Below are 17,290 nucleotides of genomic sequence, written 5' to 3' on the forward strand. Positions count from 1 at the left end.
GCGCGCGCAGCTCAGCCTGAGGAAGCCAGAGACCTGGAATCTCCCAGAGCACTAACAGCAGCTCTCAGAACCAAACTCAGGTCTTCTGCAAGAGCTATCTGTGTTCTTAACCACTGATCCGTCTCTGCGGCCCCAGGAACCTTCTCCGATAACACTCTTCTGGGACCAGATCCAGGGCATCGTGTGTATTAGGGAAGGACTCTATAGCTGAGCCTAATGTACAACCTTTCTAAAAGGAAGTTTAAGGCGACTTAGCAGAATGTAGCAGGATAATGTGTCCGTGCACACAGCCTAATTTAAGGTCTGTGCCTGAGTGAATACTTGTTAGAATAAATCAAATGAAAACAGTAGGTGTGATTTTTAGTATGCTGACCTTCTCAGGATCCAGCTGTGCAGAGGCCTCATCCTTCAACTCCAGCCTGTTTCAGAGCAAGAAAGTGGCTCAAAGCAGCTGGGAAGGAGGGAAGTTGCATATGATTATAAAACTGGTCACTAACCTTTGCTTAAGTTATAACTGGTTTTGTTTTTTATTAAATGCTTTGTTTACATCAAAACTGAATGAGGGTTACGTTGGCATTCTAAGAAATGAAGTCTGAAGCCAGGCAGTGGTGGTTCATGCCTTTAATTCCAGCACTTAGAGGCAGAGCCCAGAACCCAGCAGATCTTGATGAGTTTGAGGCCAACTAGATCTACATAATGAATTCCAGGCCAGCCAAGGACAACATAGTGAGACCTTACCACAAAAAATCAAAACTGAAAGTGCAGTTGGTCATAGCAGCTGTGGTGAAAGCAGGGAGGAACAGCTGTGACCCCCAAGACACCCCTCACCCCCATCCTCTGCCTTGTCAAAAAAAGGGTGGTTGAAGGAAGAAAAGATCACACATTAAACAGCTTTCTAAAGTGTAGTTCAGTATTTTTTCTACCTTGCCATCATTAGTTTATTGGTTCAACTTCTTAGCAACTTGAATAAAACACCATTTCTAGATAAACGTCCTTGTTAATGTTTCAGAGGTAGTCATCATAGTATCTGTATAGTGTTCTGACGTGGTGGGAACACAGGTAGAACATTCACATCAGGGGCTCTGCTAGAGTGGTAGAGTCAGCCCTCATACCTGCTGCCTCCTGGCTTTTCTGTCACGTGTGTCAGAGCTCATGTTCCAGTGTCATCCTTTATCTTTCATAGGTCTGTTGCTTCTGAGCTTGAGAAAATACAGAAATTTAACTGTATCCTTTAAGAGAATGTAATATCCTACAGAAGTATTCCATTTCAGTCTGTTCTTGATGACTGCACTTTATGACGGTTAGTTCATGCGTGCATGTGGCTGAGTTTTGCTGAGTCAGACAATATCTAAAATATTTTCTTGTCATGAAATGTTAACATTTATACTTTTATGTTTGAATTGGATAAGGAATGATGAACTAAGATTAAGATCTCCTTTGGAGACATTTCCTCTTATATAATTATATATATATGGTAGCTGTTAAAAATCTATCTGTAACTTCTGTTATGAACCCTGTCATTCATCCAAATTTGTTTTCTCTTCATTTTTCTGCACAACTTACAAGCAGTTCAGCTAGTCAGAGTCACCTCTCCCCAACAGCTGCTCCTGCAGAGACAGCCTTGGCAAGGGATTTGGTGAATTTTATAACTTTGGGGAGCTTCCTGAACCTTGTGAGATTCATATACTTCCTGGGCAGTGTGTATTTTATCCTCTTGGTTCTGTGAGCTCCCTCCTCCAGAAGGGACTGTTTCTATTGGCAGAAAATAGTTATGCAGTCTTACTCAAATAATAAACTAGTTCTGCAAGAGACGGCAAATTTCCTTTTACTCTAGATTTTTGTTCATTAAGAATGCATTGTTTCTAACCCTGTCATCCTGTTCTTTTCCCCTTTTTGTTTGCTTAGCAAATGTAGGTTAAGAAATGTTATTTGGATTTTCTTTTCTTTCTTACTAACCCTCCATCTAAACACACAGTCCCCCACTACGGCTGAGTTCCTCGTCTCTAAGGGATGGACTTCATAAACTCTGAAGTCCAATGCGATAATGAATTCAGTAGATAGTCCTTAAACTGAGAAATAGTTTCATACCGAAATCAGGTTTTCTTAAAATCAGATTGTATAATGAAAAATGTGGGGTAAAGCTCCTTAACTAAGAAATTCAGTGCTCCTGGAAAACAGTGGTATCCTCCACTTGACTTCTGGCAAGAAAAATGAACAGTGTTCTGATGCCCATACGTCAGAATCTTCAGAGACCCTGCTAGAAGCAACTAATAAAGAGAGTGTATCGGTAGCATTGAAAAGAACTTCTGAAATCCTTCAGGATATTGACTATCTCCTGTCAAACTCTAGAAAGTGAAAAATGGAATTATTGCAACAGCAAATCTTCAGGTTGTTTTACATTACTGGTATGAAATTGCTCGTAACCCAAGGAATTGCAAATGCTACTTCTGTAGAATGTGCAGAACTGATTTAATTTTGATTGTATTTTACCTAACATATAAATTTTAGTGTGTATGTATTTATATATATACATTTTTAAATAAAGAACTATTTTGAAATTTTGAACTTGTTAGGAGCCAATTTCCTCCTAAAATCATTGCAGGAACCATCACCCTGGGGAGTCTGCAGAGAACCCCACACCCCTAATTGTGTTAGGAATCGTTCTATTGACAGAGCCTACCCCACACCCAAATTGGCTGTTAATGGAGAGCTATCTGTTAGCAGAACCCACCCCACATTCCAAACTATCTAGGGAACTAGGTGTGTCAACTCGTGACTTCTTGGCCTACAGTGACCTGACCGAAGATAACCTCCTGCCTACGTGACCAACGCGGCAAGAGCCCAGGCCCCTGTGCCCATCCCCCAACTCCTTACCCTATATAAGCTGCACCCCATCTCTAATAAACGGAGGCTCTGACAAACTTAGCATGGCCTCCTTCCTCTTTCTTAGCCCATTTATCTTCCAGATAGTGCCTCTCCATGACCCTGGAATAACTGAACTGCCAGACGGGTTACTAACCCTAGACTAAGTCACCCGTCAAGGCAATCAACATGAACTCTTTCATTTTTCACATCAGCTGTATAAGAAAAGTTATGTTTTGCCATTTTTAATATTGTAATGTTAATTTCCAGTTTTCTTTTTGAATGTGCAGAACTGTCCATTCCGTCATTTGCTATGCAATCTCTCCTGGAGAGCTAAATGTAGCACATCTTCTTTCTGGTCCCGGTTCTTGTCACCACTCTAAAGAGTGCCATGCACAGACAATGAAGTAAGTGGGAGGAAGATTTTCTTGCAAGGAGAGGACAGCTAAGATGTGATAGAACTCTCCACAGCCACAGGCTGCCTGCCATCCAAGAGCAAGTGAGGGCTGAGGGCAAGCCTGCTGGGGAAGAGCAGGAGCAAGTCTGCAGGGTGGGCAATGGCCGACAAAAGGCAGATGCTGGAGGGTTGATTTAGGCTCTGAACAGGCTCTGATTGGCTAGGTATATATCAAAATGGAGTGAGAAAGTAAGGCTCACTGAAGGGCGAGCCTGCCGAACCTGAAAGAGCAGTAGTTTGCAGTTTAGCTGGTGGTCCCATCCCCCTTACTGTCACAGCCATGGTAAGGAAGTGGAGATTCAGCTGTCTGGAGGCCAGCAACCCATTAACTGTTGTTACATAAATGTGTGTGCATATATATCCCTAAATAAACGCAGCCTAGGTAGTCTGTATAATGTTACTTGTGTGTGTGTTTTCTGGGCTGACTGGTTTGAGGTAACCAATTGTTCTGCTCTTCTCCGGGGAAGACTTATTTCTCTGACTCTCAGCACTCCTTAGTTGCCTGTGATTCTGTATGTAGTGTTGAGGCCTCCTAGCCTTCCCTTGAGTGTGAAACAGAGCAAGCAGGTGTGTATGAGCGGACTTGGAGAGAGGGGAGGGAAGGGAGAAATGAGGCATTATCCCAAAAAAGAAAAAAAAATAAGAGATAACTTTAAAAACCTATCCAGGGTGTTAGGAGCCCACTCCACACTGACTTGGCTGAAAACCGGGAATCACTCCCCCTCTGTCAGAACTATATTTTATTTTTTTTATTTTTTTATTTTTTTGGTTTTTCGAGACAGGGTTTCTCTGGTTTTGGAGCCTGTCCTAGAACTAGCTCTTGTAGACCAGGCTGGTCTGGAACTCACAGAGATCCGCCTGCCTCTGCCTCCCGAGTGCTGGGATTAAAGGCGTGCGCCACCACCGCCCAGCCAGAACTATATTTTAAAAAAGCAAACTGTATTTCAAAATCTAAACAATCCTGTTGCAACCTATTGATACAGTCTGTGGGGTCTGGATCAGGTTTGTTTTCTTTGTTAAAAGACAGGGTGCATCTGAAGGTCAACAGGGTGCAGCTGAGCCATCGCTGCCCCATTGGCAGTTGAAGGAAAGCATTTACTGGGGGTGAGGAAACAGGCAGTGAACCCTCCGCGAAGAAAGCCGAGGGGGCAGGGAGAAAGCTGGAAGTCCAGCCTCTTGAGGGCTGGGGGTTTTGAAGCCTCTGAAGAGTTTCCCTCCCCTCCTTAGGTTTGGTCGGTTTGGAGACAGGATGGTAGATTGATCCTAACTGTTCTTGGCCTCATCTAGCCTTGAATTTGGGCCAGTCCATCAGCCCAGGACCTGCTGGTGGGAAACAAAAACTCCCAAGTTTTTGTCTTACATCAGGAGATTGAGGAAGAAGCTGGCCATCTTGGCAATTTGCCACCTTTCTTACCCAGGCATGGCCCCTTTCCCTATCTGCCTGCCTCCCAGGGAGTCTACCTCCTTATCTCTCAGAACTCTTAACATTGGAAGGCAGGAAACAGCAGACAAGAACAAAAGGGAAGGAGACTGGTGGATCAGGAGTGATAATGTCCATTAGCTGAGTGGAGAAATGCCCTCCCTTTATAGCCGCTCTCTGGGCTCCTTCCCTCTTCTGGTCTCAGCAAAAGTTTCTGTCTACAGTCCTCCCAACAACCCCACTAAAGTCAGCCCCTCCCAAATCAAATATATCATCCTGGTTATTTCCTTAACAGCATTTATCAGTATCTGTCCAGTGTGTTTCCTTGTGGTCAGTCCCCTCCAGTGAACAAGCTGCACAGTTAATCTGAAGCTATACTGTAACCTGGCGCAATAAAAGTATCCAGTGTGTGTTGTACGAATGAATCGCTGCCTTCAGCCAGTAGGCTTCCAGGAAGCCTAGACTGTATGGCACGCAGACCAACCATACTGCCGGAAGGGCCATGTCCCTAATTCTAAAGCAGTACAAATGAAAGTTCAGGTTGACGATTTTTCAGGGTGTGTGAGGTGACCAGGAGTTTGCTTGATATTGAAGATCCCAACTGTCAAGAATATTGCTAGTCTCGCTTTCCATCCTGATACTTGTTTTGAGGAAGTAAGAGGTAAAGGCTGTCTCTCCTGGCATCTTTGGGCTGGTTCACGCCAGATGTTTCCTTGTGCTAAGACAGCACCTGCCTCAGCAAGGCAATAAGGGTATATATATATAGTCACCATTTCAGAAGGGCGATTTGAGTCCAGTCAGTATTGCTCTTTTGTTTCCAACAGGTTAGTGTCATGATTGTTCTTGCCCTGTCCTACGACCAGCCTCAGCCGCGGCCACCAGTGTCTAGCAAATCCCCAAGGGGGCGGTGGAGCACTGCGGTGAGTCAGGTCTGAGACCTTCCATGCATCGCTAGCCATGCGGCATCCACTGAAGGAAGTTAGAAACTTCCTTTGAGACCCAGACCCATTGTCCATTGAGCGTCCAGCACCAGGTGAGGTGACTTTTCCGAACCAGCTGCCCGCCTCCACTTGGGTGCATCGAAGTGGGTGATTCGACCGCCCGCTAAGCCAAGAAACCGACGGGACGTTTTCCACATCTCTCCCGGGTTTGGGAGACGTGTAGAACTCACGGCATCAACCAGATTAAGCTGCGAGCGCCAGGAGCCGCTCCGAGAGGAGCCTGCATCCCGGCGTCCGCAGGGACCCAGAGGACTCGGCCGCTCCGGCCCGCGCCTGCGTCTCTATGGTGCGGCCGAGGGGCGGAGCGCTGTTGGCTCGCCCGCCGACTGCGAAGCGAGCTGGGTATGGCTGAGCTGCACCAGGCCGGGCGGGGAGGGAGGCCAGAGCGGGACGGAGCCGAGGCAGTGCGGGGTCTAGGCTGCGGGCTGGGAGGGCGGGCTCCCTGTCTCCGCGAGCGGCACACCTACCTCCTCCTCCCCCTCTCGCCCTCCGGATCGCGTGGATGTTGCTTTCCTGGGCTCCGCGCTTTTCCCAGTCCGAGCAGGGAGCCCGTGGGCGTCCGGGCAGAAGAGCCCACTGCCACCCTTCTGTGGAAGAGCTCTGAGCGCCCTGAGTTAGCTAAGCCTCCAGTACTAAGACTTCCTGCCCCCGTTTGACATTCTAAAACTTACTAGATCACACGGACCCCGAAAAGGATGACTTCAGGAATTTGCTGAGATCAGAAACATGTTGGAACGCATACTTGTGTATTCTATTTGTAGTCGTTACAAGAGCTAAATATTTTATGTGCAGAGAGAGATCAGAGGGCCTGAGATAGATAAGTCACGGTAAAGTGAACAAGATTTGTGTTCATTTCCTTTATTAATTAACAGCATTAGAGTTGTCATCTGCTTTTGGTATTTTAGCACTTAAGAGTTTAAATGTGTTAACTATTACAGCAACTATAGTTTAGTGACGAGAGCATTATTTGTAAAGCCTAATAAAGGCAGTTTGGGGCAGGGCATGTTTTTGTTTCTTTGTTTGTTGTGATGACTTTGTTTGGTTTTTGAGACGCGGTCTCACTATGTCCTCCGTGTTGGTCTTGGAATCCCTGAACTCAAGGGATCTTTCTGCTTCAGCCTCCTGAGTGCTGGGGCTACAGACCTAACAACCCCAGTTCTTGGTTTTGTACTTTTCCGCCAAGGTTAGGGAGAGGGAGGAAATGAAAAAGAAACTGACAGTTACGTTGGGAATGTCTTATTTATTTGTACAGAAATGTATGATTGGTAACAAAAAAAAATCCTCACATTCTATACTTTAAAAGACCAGCGAATATGTGGGAAACTAAGGGAAGGGAGATGACCATTTTGCTTGCTGGGAAGTCCCCACAGTTGGTGACATTTGCTGTAATGAGGGTGAAATTAGACAAACTTAGGCCATTGTAAACATGGTTTCTAAAAGTCACAGAAAAATTAGATGGTTGGCTCTTATGGTAGAGAAGTCACCCCAAATACCACCTCTATGAATACTGAGTTTATCAGCTGAGAACCGGTGTGTACCTAGTGCTGCCGACCTTTCTGAGGTCCTGGGTCCAATCCTTTTTGATATACATACCAATTAACATTAATAAAATATTGTGTGATACCAGAAATATAATTTGTAGTATAACAAAAGCATTTTTCCACTTTTTACTTGGATACTAATGCTGGGTCTCCAGGCTTGTGCAACAAATACATTTTCTCACTGAGCCATAAGTCTGAAGTGTTCTCATATTAAGATGATATAACAGATGTTTATTTTCTTCTTTTTTTTTCAAAGACAGAGTATCCCTGGCTAGCCTCAAACTATGTAGACCAGGCTAGCTTCGAACTCATAGAGGTTCACCTGCTTTGATCTCCCAAGTGCTGGGATTAAAGGCATGTGCCACCAACACACAGCTGAAATGCTTTTTCTTTTTAATCCCAGTATGTGTTTGTCTCTTTAAGACAGAGCTCTTAAAATTCAGGGTTGTTGCCAAGGTGCCATAACTTAGCTGTGTTTGGAATCTTATAGTTGTGATTGTTTCCTTGGAGCTCTGTGTTACTCCATAGTAACACTCTTAAAGTGAATGAGACCCATTTCTCGTTCTTTGGCAAATAACTTTATTATTGAGACAGGATCTCTCTCTGTAGCCATGGCTAACCTGGACCTTTCTATGTCAATCAGGCTGGCCTTGAACTCACAAAGATCCACTTGCCTCTACCTCCCAAGCACTGGGATTACCGGCATGCGCTAACACACTCATCATTGCAAATAATGAGAGAGAGAGAGGGAGGGGGAGAGAGAGGGGGAGAGAGATTAAGAAAAGAAAAAAAACTGGAAGGATTTTTCTCTTTGAGGGAATTATCTTTCAGTGCCCAATTTTTTGTTCTTTTCTTTCTCTCAGGGCCTTGGGAAAACTTGAAGTGTTCCTATTTACTAGTCTTGTCTTTGGAAGCACCCATCTTCTATACATTGCTTCTATTGATTTGAATTAGGTGATCTGTTTTTTCTTCTCTATAATCTCGGTTTTTTTCCCACCAAAAAGCTGCTAATTTTAAAACCAATGTACTAACTTTATCTTACATCTTTGTTGGAATATAATTGATATGTAATTAAATCTAAATGCTTAAAGTACACAATCCAACATATTTTGACATATGTATGAAACTATCACAAGAAGCTGACTGTAAGAATCATCCGAGAGCTTTTCAGCCCTCCCTGCATTCCCCCATCTAATCAGCCACTGATTGCTTTTTCTCAATATCAGTTAGGTTGAGTTTTTCTGAAATTTTCCTAGATTCTCTTTAAAAATGTGTCTAAGTGAAAATGTCAACTATACAGAAAAGTAGAAGACAGTGTGAGGAGCTGTGGTCTCTTTGTCCATACAAGAAGCTGGTTAAGAGCCCCGGCCGCTGCTCTTGCAGGGGACCCAGGTTCAATTCCTGGCACCCATATGGCAGCTCACAGGTCTGTGAGGGATCCCACACCCTCTTCTGAGCTCTGCAAGTACCACATGCAGGTGGTGCACATTCACAACGCAGGCAAGTACCCACACAAGTAAAACAGAAAATGGAAAAAACAGATGTGACGTGGCGTTGAAACATTTGACAAACAGATAGATTATTTCAGTACTCTGTGCCAGGTTAGAATGTAGTGCAAATTTATGCTTGCCTTTTCACACAAGCTGAAATTCCAGGTTTTGTTGTTGTTATTTCAGGCCATAGATAAAGGGGGTATTTGCTGGGGAGATGTCAGAGAAGCTCCTAGAAGTAAAGGGTGTGCTGTAAAAACTAGGGCACCTTTGAAATTCTTCCATGTGGAGCCAAGGACTTGATGTCTTCATTATCAGCTTTTTGTCTATGTGTCTCTTTGAGATTTTTTTTTTAAGATAAGGTCTGTTGGGCTAGAGATTTGACTCAGCGGTTAAGAGCACTGACTGCTCTTCCAGAAATCCGAGTTCAATTCCCAACACCCATATGGCAGCTCACAACTATCTGTAATTCCAGCTCCAGGGGACCCAACACCCATGACAAAACACATAAAATAAAAATAAATAAATTTTAAAAAAGAGACAAGGTCTCTCCGTGTAGACCAGACTGGTCCAGAACTCACAGGGACCCTTCTGTCCCTGCCTGCAGAATGCTGGGATGAAGGGCTTCTCTAGGACTTTCTTGTCCTCAGCGTTTTGTGTCTTGGAGCCTGTAGCCTTCAAGAGTACCATTCCACATCAGTTTTGCATAGGAAAAGGAAGCTGGTGGGCTTCGCTTGGGCAACCCTTACCACTACTTTAGAGGCAGAGAAGGGAACTCTAATTCTACAGCTCTGGAGTTTAGGTACCATGGGGACAGGCAGGGTTTTTTTGTTTTGTTTTGTTTTAAAAAAAAAAAAGATGTAGGTATTTATTTTATCTGTATATGTATGTGCCAAGTGTATGCATATGTGCTCTGTGCATGCAGGTATCCATAGAAGCCAGAAGACAGTATCGGGTCCCCTAGTGCAAGAATTACAGGCAGTTATGAGTAGCCCATTGTGGGTATACCAGGTCCTCTGAAAGAGCAGCAAGTGATGTTACACTGAGCCAGCTCTCCAGTCCTGAAAGCAGACCTTTTTTTTTTCTTCAAAAATATAGAAGCAGTTGATGGGTTTACAGATACGATGAATGCCTGCTGTCATACCGTACACATTCCGACAGAACTATTTAAATGCCTAGCAGGAATCAGTAACATACAATGGGCTTTCTGAAGTTCTCCTTGCTACCACATAAACTGTTGGTTTTTTTCCTGCAAAACAGACTTATAGTGTTTGACCATACAGCCCATCGTATACCACGTAAGGGATGCTAATTTTTCCAATTTGGTTTTATAATTACGGGTGATGTTACTTGCTTGGATATTGTGTGGCAGATTATAATCTTTTTAATGTTTGTCTTTGGTTTCTGCTTCAGGATACCAGGGATGAAGACAAGAGTAGACTGTTGGTCCCTGATGGCTGTTGCTGTATACTGACACAGTTTATGATGGCGTCCAAAGTTGAAAAGACTCAGGCTTTACAACAGTGTTTCAGCACCGAGTCTCTCATCTCCAGCCTCGGTCTGGGCATCTTTTGCCTAGTAGCTGATAGACTTCTCCGGTTTTCCGTAATTCATCAAAACGATTGGCTTCGCGCCCTCTCAGATAACATAGTACACGGCGTGATTGGCATGTGGTCATGGGCAGTCGTCATTGGAATCAAGAAGAAGGCTGACTTTGGAGAGGTTCTTTTAGCTGGGTTTTTAGCCTCTGTTATTGATATCGACCATTTTTTTCTCGCAAGATCCCTGTCTTTAAAGGTAAGACCTCGACATAGTTTTCTTTAATGTCTTTAGTACGGCCACGCTGATCTTCCTGACCATCATAGGCTAGAGAAAATGTCTTACTTTAAAATAGGAAAGCTAACTCATTCAACTTTTTTGAGTATCTACTACTTCCCTAAGGATGCCCACAGACTTGTTCCTAATTTAATTTGCTGTCACAAAGTTCCATAGAGACATAAAGTAAGAACTCTTAGCCTAGTAACTGTACTGAGAAGCTCGGTGCTGGCTCACAGAGAATACATTAGCAAGCTAAAAGGAATGGCTTTCATTCCGAGTGTTCCTGGGTCAGTGTTCTTTTTTCCTTTCCCCTCTTAATCTTTATGTCTTCCCGTTTGTGTGCATCTCCTATGTGTGACATTAACAGATATTATGTTTTCTAACTATCAAAAGATTTGCCTGCCTTTGTGTATGCATGTGATTTACAAACATCTCAGAAAAGAAGTGTAGATCCAAAGCAAGGATTTTTGCCTTGTGAGCCACTGGCCTGGGAGGTTACCTGGCCCACCCAGGAGGTGCTCAGTAAATACTTGCTGAGGGGTGAATGAAGCCTCACTTCCTCCTGCCTGACACGTACAAAGTGTGTGGCAGGGTCACCTGACTCTGAAGCTCAGTCAGCAAAGAGGGATGATTGCTGATTCAAGACAAATTTTAGCTTTTTGCCCTGTATGTGGAGGCCACAAAGGTAAAGGATCTATTCCCTCAGCTTTAGCCTAGGGAATAATAAAATAATAATTTGAAATAATCTTTCAGTGTTAGTAGTAAATTCTGAAAGAATCTGTGGCTTTTATGAAACAGTTGTAATAAAAAATATTCTCCTTTTCCCCTGCTTTAATGAAGGAATATTTTGTTGTTGCTGCTGGGGTGTGTGTGTGTGTGTGTGTGTGTGTGTGTGTGTGTGTATACTCTTAAGAAGTTCTTTAGAAACACGACTTATAGAACAGGACGGGATGAGGCGAGGATGAGCCACAGGTTCAGGAGTGAGGTTGGACAGAAGGGAAAACTACTAATGCCTACAGCACTGTAGTTGACAGCTCATCTCTGCTTCAGAACAGCTGGTGAAGAGGGATTGTATTCTCAACCCAACAACCAATAACTGTTGAAGTCTTAGCTATTCCACTTACTCTATAAGAACCAGCGCACATTATATGCCTGTAGGAACTGTCACGTTGTCCTTCTTAAACATTTGTCAATTAGAAGCTTTAAAATAGGGCTGGAGAGATGGCTCAGTGGTCAGGAGCACTTCCCAAGGACCTGGTTCAGTTTCCAGTCTCCGTGTGGCAGTCCACAACTGCCTATAACTCCAGCTCCAGGGAATTCAATGACCTCTCTGACCTCAAGGTCAACTGAATGCTTATACATATACCTACACACAGATACACATATGAAAAATTTAACAACCTCAGGGAGAAAACAACTTTAAAATAGGCCTGGTAAGACGTCTCAGCAAGTAAACATATATATAAATAAATAGGAGTGTTTTTAGTTTTAAATATTACTTAAACCCCAATTACACAAATCCTATACTTAGGATATAAATTATGTTTGTAGCTTTTTAAACACTGGGAAGCTTGTAAAATTAATACAATATTTCTTTTATGAAAAAGATTATGTATACAGTGTTCTGTTTGCATGTTTGCCTGCACACGTGAAGAGAGCATCAGATCTCATTATAAATGGTTACAAGCTGCCATGTGGTTGCTGGGAATTGAACTCAGGACCTCTGGAAGATCAACCAGTGCTCTTAACTTCTGAGCCATCTCTCCAGTCCCAATTCCACATTCCTAAGACCTCCATTTTATTGTTGATGCAAAGGATATGGTGGTCATGCTTTCATCATCTCATATTTTTTTAAGTTAAAAATTTGGCTTTAGTGTAGAAATTTTAGTGCACGCCTTTAATCCCAGCACTCGGGAGGCAGAGGCAGGCGGATCTCTGTGAGTTCGAGACCAGCCTGGTCTACAAGAGCTAGTTCCAGGACAGGTTCCAAAGCCACAGAGAAACCCTGTCTCGAAAAACCAAAAAAAAAAAAAAAAAAAAAAATTTTGGCTTTAGTGTAGAATAGCATAGAGTGAGAAGAGAACAGCCTGGAAACCGTGCGTCCAGTGCTTCTGCAGAGTTATATTGTTCTGTCGTTTCCAGTTGACGCTGGTCGTGTTAAAATAGTAAGGAGCAGCTGTGAGATTTTGCAAAGAAGGAAATTATGCTAGCTGCTACTTCTCGCTGCAGGCCGCTTTGACGCTTCCGAGAAGACCTTTCCTCCACTGTTCCACCGTGATACCCGTGGCAGTTGTGAGCCTGAAGCTGACCATGCACCTTTTCAGGCTCCGGGACTCGTGGTGCTTCCTCCCGTGGATGCTGTTCATTTCCTGGGCTTCGCACCACATCCGAGATGGAATTCGTCACGGCCTGTGGATATGCCCATTTGGGAAAACTTCTCCTTTGCCCTTCTGGCTTTATGTGATAACCACATTATCCTTACCACATTTGTGTTCATTCCTTATGTATTTAACAGGGACCAGACAAACGATATCTTCAAAACATGGGATGCTTGTTGATGTCTGAGATTGTTGATGTCTGAGATGACCATATGCCTCTAAGGAAAGGCAATAATTCAGATGACGATAATGAAAGACAGCCAGTGTTCAACTGAAATTTTGTTTTTGTTTTTGAGGCAGGGTTTCTCTGTACAGCCCTGGATGTCTTGGAACTCCCTCTATAGACCAGGCTGGCCTCAAATTCAGAAATCCACCTGCTTCTGCTTTCTGAGTGTTGGGATTAAAGGCGTGGGCCATCACTGCCAGGCCTCAAGTGAAAATTTTAAAACACAGTTAGGTACTTTATTTAGTTTTTACAATTCTCGGGCCCTCTTGCTCGGGAGGCAGGCTCAGTACTTGCCCTTCCCTCTTACGTGACCATCTAGTGCAGTATTGGGTTTGACCTTATTTCATGCTCTGTTGTTATATTGCTGCTGCTTTGTCTGACATTACTGGTTTTGTCAAGTTGATACCTACTGAGCTGTCTGGAAGTCTGTCTTCAAAACCAGTCCATTTCCTAATATAAAAAAAAAAAACCTCAAAATTTTGGATGGCTAACTCATAAAAAGCTCACATGATATTTGAATTTATATTTTCCTGGGACACCGAAACAGTGAAGTGGACAAAATAAATAAGGTCATAATAAGATGTCTATTGAGGACTAACAATCATTTCACATATGTTGACCCTGACTGAAGTAATAATCTTAAATATTTGTGGACAGTAATTATTAGCAAATATCTAACTAAAATAATAAAATTAAATCTAAGTTACGATTTCAGAAATCAATTTAGGAAGTAATTGTTATCACATTGCCTATAATTACATTCACTGAAATTATTGGGGGGGGGGGTTAGTATCTTTGCCCAGGAATCTCATGTTAGCATTTTCACTAATTTGAAAAACATAACTAAATATTTAGAAAATATTTATTAACAACGAGCTTTGACAAAGCAATACCTGGATCACCACTGAACTTATATAAAAACAGTACTGAGCAATGGTGTCATCTGAGATGCAGATTCGTGACGGCCACTAAAATTGCAATAGTTGTGTGATTGTGACAAACTAGTCTAAAATGTTATTCAAATGATTTTTTTTTAAATCTTCTCCTTACTGAGAACAAAAGGATTTTTCAAAATAAAATAGTTTTTGGAAATCTTGCTTTTTCTTTTGCTCTTCCGGGTTCAACAACCTGCAGCCACCCCTCCGTACCGCCACTCTATTCTTGGCCCTACTGACAATGGATGTCAGCGCACCATTGTGTTTGAGGGCTGAGTTGCCTCTTGTTGGCCTGCATCTCCTCCATCCTCTTCACATCTTCTCTCCTCACTGGTCCCTCCTCCCAGGCTTCTCTTGAGCTCGGAAAGCTTCAGGGAAATGCCTCGTCTTGGCAACTGGCTCCAGATCAGTTTTCAGACAGGACCTAGTGAGAACTCTGACCCACAGAATGACTAGAAGAGAGAAGGCAGCACAGACATGCCCAACTCTTAATGGTTGGTGTTCTCCGGGGCCAGGGTGTTTTCATCCAGGCCCATGTGCATCTGTGAGAGGATATACTAACACACACACACACACACACACACACACACACACACACACACGAACACGATCTCTCCATGTACCCCAACCCAGGCTAGACTGGAATAGCAACTATCCTACCTCAGCCTCTGGGTGCTGGAGTAATGAGCTTGCAAAGCCATGCCTGGCTTGGACATACTTTTTATACTGGGAATTTCAGTTGATAGACTTTGTCTCCTAAAGCTACAAAACAATGACTAAAGTCATTCAGTCCTGCGCCCTCCCTTCAAATCAGACAAGCCCAGTGATAGTTGATCCTACTTTTATACAAGTTTAAAGAATAATCTGAGTGCTTGATGCCTTTTATATCCTATTATAAATGAAGTGGCACTTTATTCCATATTATTCATACATATAAGATCTGAATATACAAAGTCTGATTTATAACAGAGCTATAAGGTTCACTGGGACCTTGCAAAATTTTATGGCAACTGGGCAAACACTGGAATGATAAAGTGATACTCAAGCTTCTGGGTATGAAGTTCTGTAAAAGCCTTTAGGTATGACTTTTGCGGTACTTTACTGTGATGACCTTTTAAGTGTGAATAATCATATAAGTCGTGGTGCATAGTAAATTCTCCCTCAAAGGGAAACTCGTCAGCCTACCAATATTTAATATAATTGCATCTATAATCAGTTGATAAAATGGAAATACTATAAGCAGTCTGCCCACAAATTATCTGCCCACAAATTAAAAATCAGCAACGTCTTCCAACTTGGTGGTTGGTGCTAGGGTCTCTCGTTGGTGGCTGGGTTAAGGACCTGGCTGTGGGGTTCAGCTGCAGAGGGCAAACACCTGAGAACTGTGCCAGGGTCTTCCCTGAAGGCACAGCAGGGGCTCACAGGGAATGTACAGAACTGAACACCATTGTGTACACCCCACTGACGAGCAGCGTCCTTTGTTTCGTATGTGTGCCCTCTCTGGATGTCAGTGTGCATGAATGGAGGGCAGAGAGAAGGGACCACCTAGGACTGTCCTGGATGTGACAGGTTTCACAGTGAAACACGTGCTGAATTTGATTCTGACGTGGCAAAAGGTGGATATGAATGTAGATTTAAACTAAATTTAGAAATACTGTGTGGCTGGGATACTTTTTACTTTTCAATTACACCGGGAAGGGCTTATCTCAAATACTGTATTACGTTACAGAAATAATCATCTAAAAGGAAATCCCAAGACATTCAATATAGTTAGTTAAAAATGCAAAATTAAAAGGTAGTTTTTGAATCCCTCCTAGTAGTTTTCTGAAAGACTAGTGATTCTCGCTATTAGTGGCAGCTGCAGAGACCTCCCCATCATTGCCAGAGGAAATGTGCTACTAGATTTAAAAGTACAAGCCTTCTGGGTAGAGACCCAGAAGTTCCAGTTCTAGGGAGTTCGTTCTAGGGCTACACACATAAGCACAGAGGAAGGGGGGCAATTGATGACCCGAGAGGGCAAAACACAAGCTGGAGCCTACATAACAGTCTACGTAACCTGCATAACTAGATGGTCACTAACCTAAGTTAGTATGCAAGCCTCAAACTAAAATGCCTACACATTTGAATAGTGAGCCAGATCAATACAGCCTATGCAAAATGTCTGTCTTAAGTCTTTAAAAATTAAAACAATCAGTAAGGCAGTATGCTGTCATTTTTGTAAAGCTTGCCTGGTGTACATGTGTGTGTGTGTGTAGAAAATAATTACTAAATAAAATAGTTGATGGTGACCATCTCTGGAGTTAGTAGGTCACGTGGGCCATGAGGAATGTCTACGTATATGATGCTTAACAATAAACAAGTATGCTTCTATATTCTATTTTCAGTAAAGGCATTTCCATTTCCTGCCATAAGTACAATTTCAGGCTATGAATGTTTGACCTGATCCCACCACCTGACTGCCCAAACCCAGACCCTGGTGTCCCAGTGGGAAGACAGCTTTGATCAGCTCTTGTTCACCATTGGGTTCAATGCCTCTGCGTGCACATACTTCTATCTCTATTATTTAATATACCATTTCATCAGACACTAGCAATATCCCAAGGCAGGAAGTTCATGACAATTTTATTAATCTGATAAATTCCTTTATTATTATCATTTATTTTCATATACAGAAAGATAAAACTTGAAGACCAGGCAAGGAGGCACGTGCCTTTAATCCCAGCACTTGGTAGACAGACACAGATGGATCTCGGTGAGTTCAAGGCCAGCCTTGTCGACATAGTTCCAGGCCAGATTTCAAGATAAAACTTGAAATAGTTAGAGATTTCCATTCTATTCTGTTGGAGGTGTGGCTGCTTCTTCACACAGAAGGAAAGACTACACGTGTATTTATTTGAGGCCCCAGCACAGAATTTAGGCAGCAGAACTCCAAATGACACTTGTTTCTGAAACCAGGACAGAAAAGAGGAACAAAGACCCCCTGCTAGTGAGTGAACTATGACAGCGTTCTTTAAAAGGATATTTCTCCTAATAATCAACTTACACAGGTAAACTACACTTCAGATAATCCAAGGCCTTGTCATAATTATCCCCTGGCTGGCCTTCCTTTCCTTCCTCTCTCTCTCTCTCTCTCTCTCTCTCTCTCTCTCTCTCTCTCTCTCT

At 43.0% G+C, this 17,290-nt stretch overlaps 2 protein-coding genes and 1 long non-coding RNA gene across 4 annotated transcripts in view; 2 read left to right on the forward strand and 1 right to left on the reverse strand.

Annotated features, from left to right (window-relative positions):
• The window catches only part of C19H5orf34 (chromosome 19 C5orf34 homolog), a 20,428-nt gene extending 17,870 nt beyond the window's left edge, over window positions 1–2,558 (forward strand). Inside the window, exons 12-13 of the mRNA XM_005356836.3 lie at window positions 1,184–1,224; window positions 2,163–2,558. Coding sequence (XP_005356893.1) covers window positions 1,184–1,224; window positions 2,163–2,356 — 235 coding nt within the window. The 3' untranslated portion in view covers window positions 2,357–2,558. The remainder of the gene's footprint in view (window positions 1–1,183; window positions 1,225–2,162) is intronic.
• Window positions 2,559–5,653: 3,095 nt separating this feature from the next.
• On the forward strand, window positions 5,654–14,274 carry Tmem267 (transmembrane protein 267). 2 transcript variants are annotated; one of them, XM_026783809.1, is made up of 3 exons: window positions 5,654–5,772; window positions 10,185–10,568; window positions 12,819–14,274. In XM_026783809.1, the coding sequence occupies exons 2-3, from the start codon at window positions 10,254–10,256 to the stop codon at window positions 13,152–13,154; spliced, it is 651 nt and encodes a 216-aa protein (XP_026639610.1). In that variant the 5' UTR covers window positions 5,654–5,772; window positions 10,185–10,253; the 3' UTR covers window positions 13,155–14,274. The 2 variants fall into 2 exon arrangements, with proteins under 2 accessions (XP_026639610.1, XP_005356894.2); XM_005356837.2 differs by lacking the exon at window positions 5,654–5,772 and adding an exon at window positions 6,044–6,082.
• A 2,486-nt stretch (window positions 14,275–16,760) lies between these two features.
• LOC113457167 overlaps window positions 16,761–17,290 on the reverse strand; it is a 14,117-nt gene continuing 13,587 nt past the window's right edge. Inside the window, exon 3 of the long non-coding RNA XR_003377793.1 lies at window positions 16,761–17,073. This is a non-coding gene — a long non-coding RNA (uncharacterized LOC113457167). The remainder of the gene's footprint in view (window positions 17,074–17,290) is intronic.

The sequence above is a fragment of the Microtus ochrogaster genome, chromosome 19 (assembly GCF_000317375.1).
Source record: "Microtus ochrogaster isolate Prairie Vole_2 chromosome 19, MicOch1.0, whole genome shotgun sequence".
Taxonomy (NCBI): Eukaryota; Metazoa; Chordata; class Mammalia; order Rodentia; family Cricetidae; genus Microtus; species Microtus ochrogaster.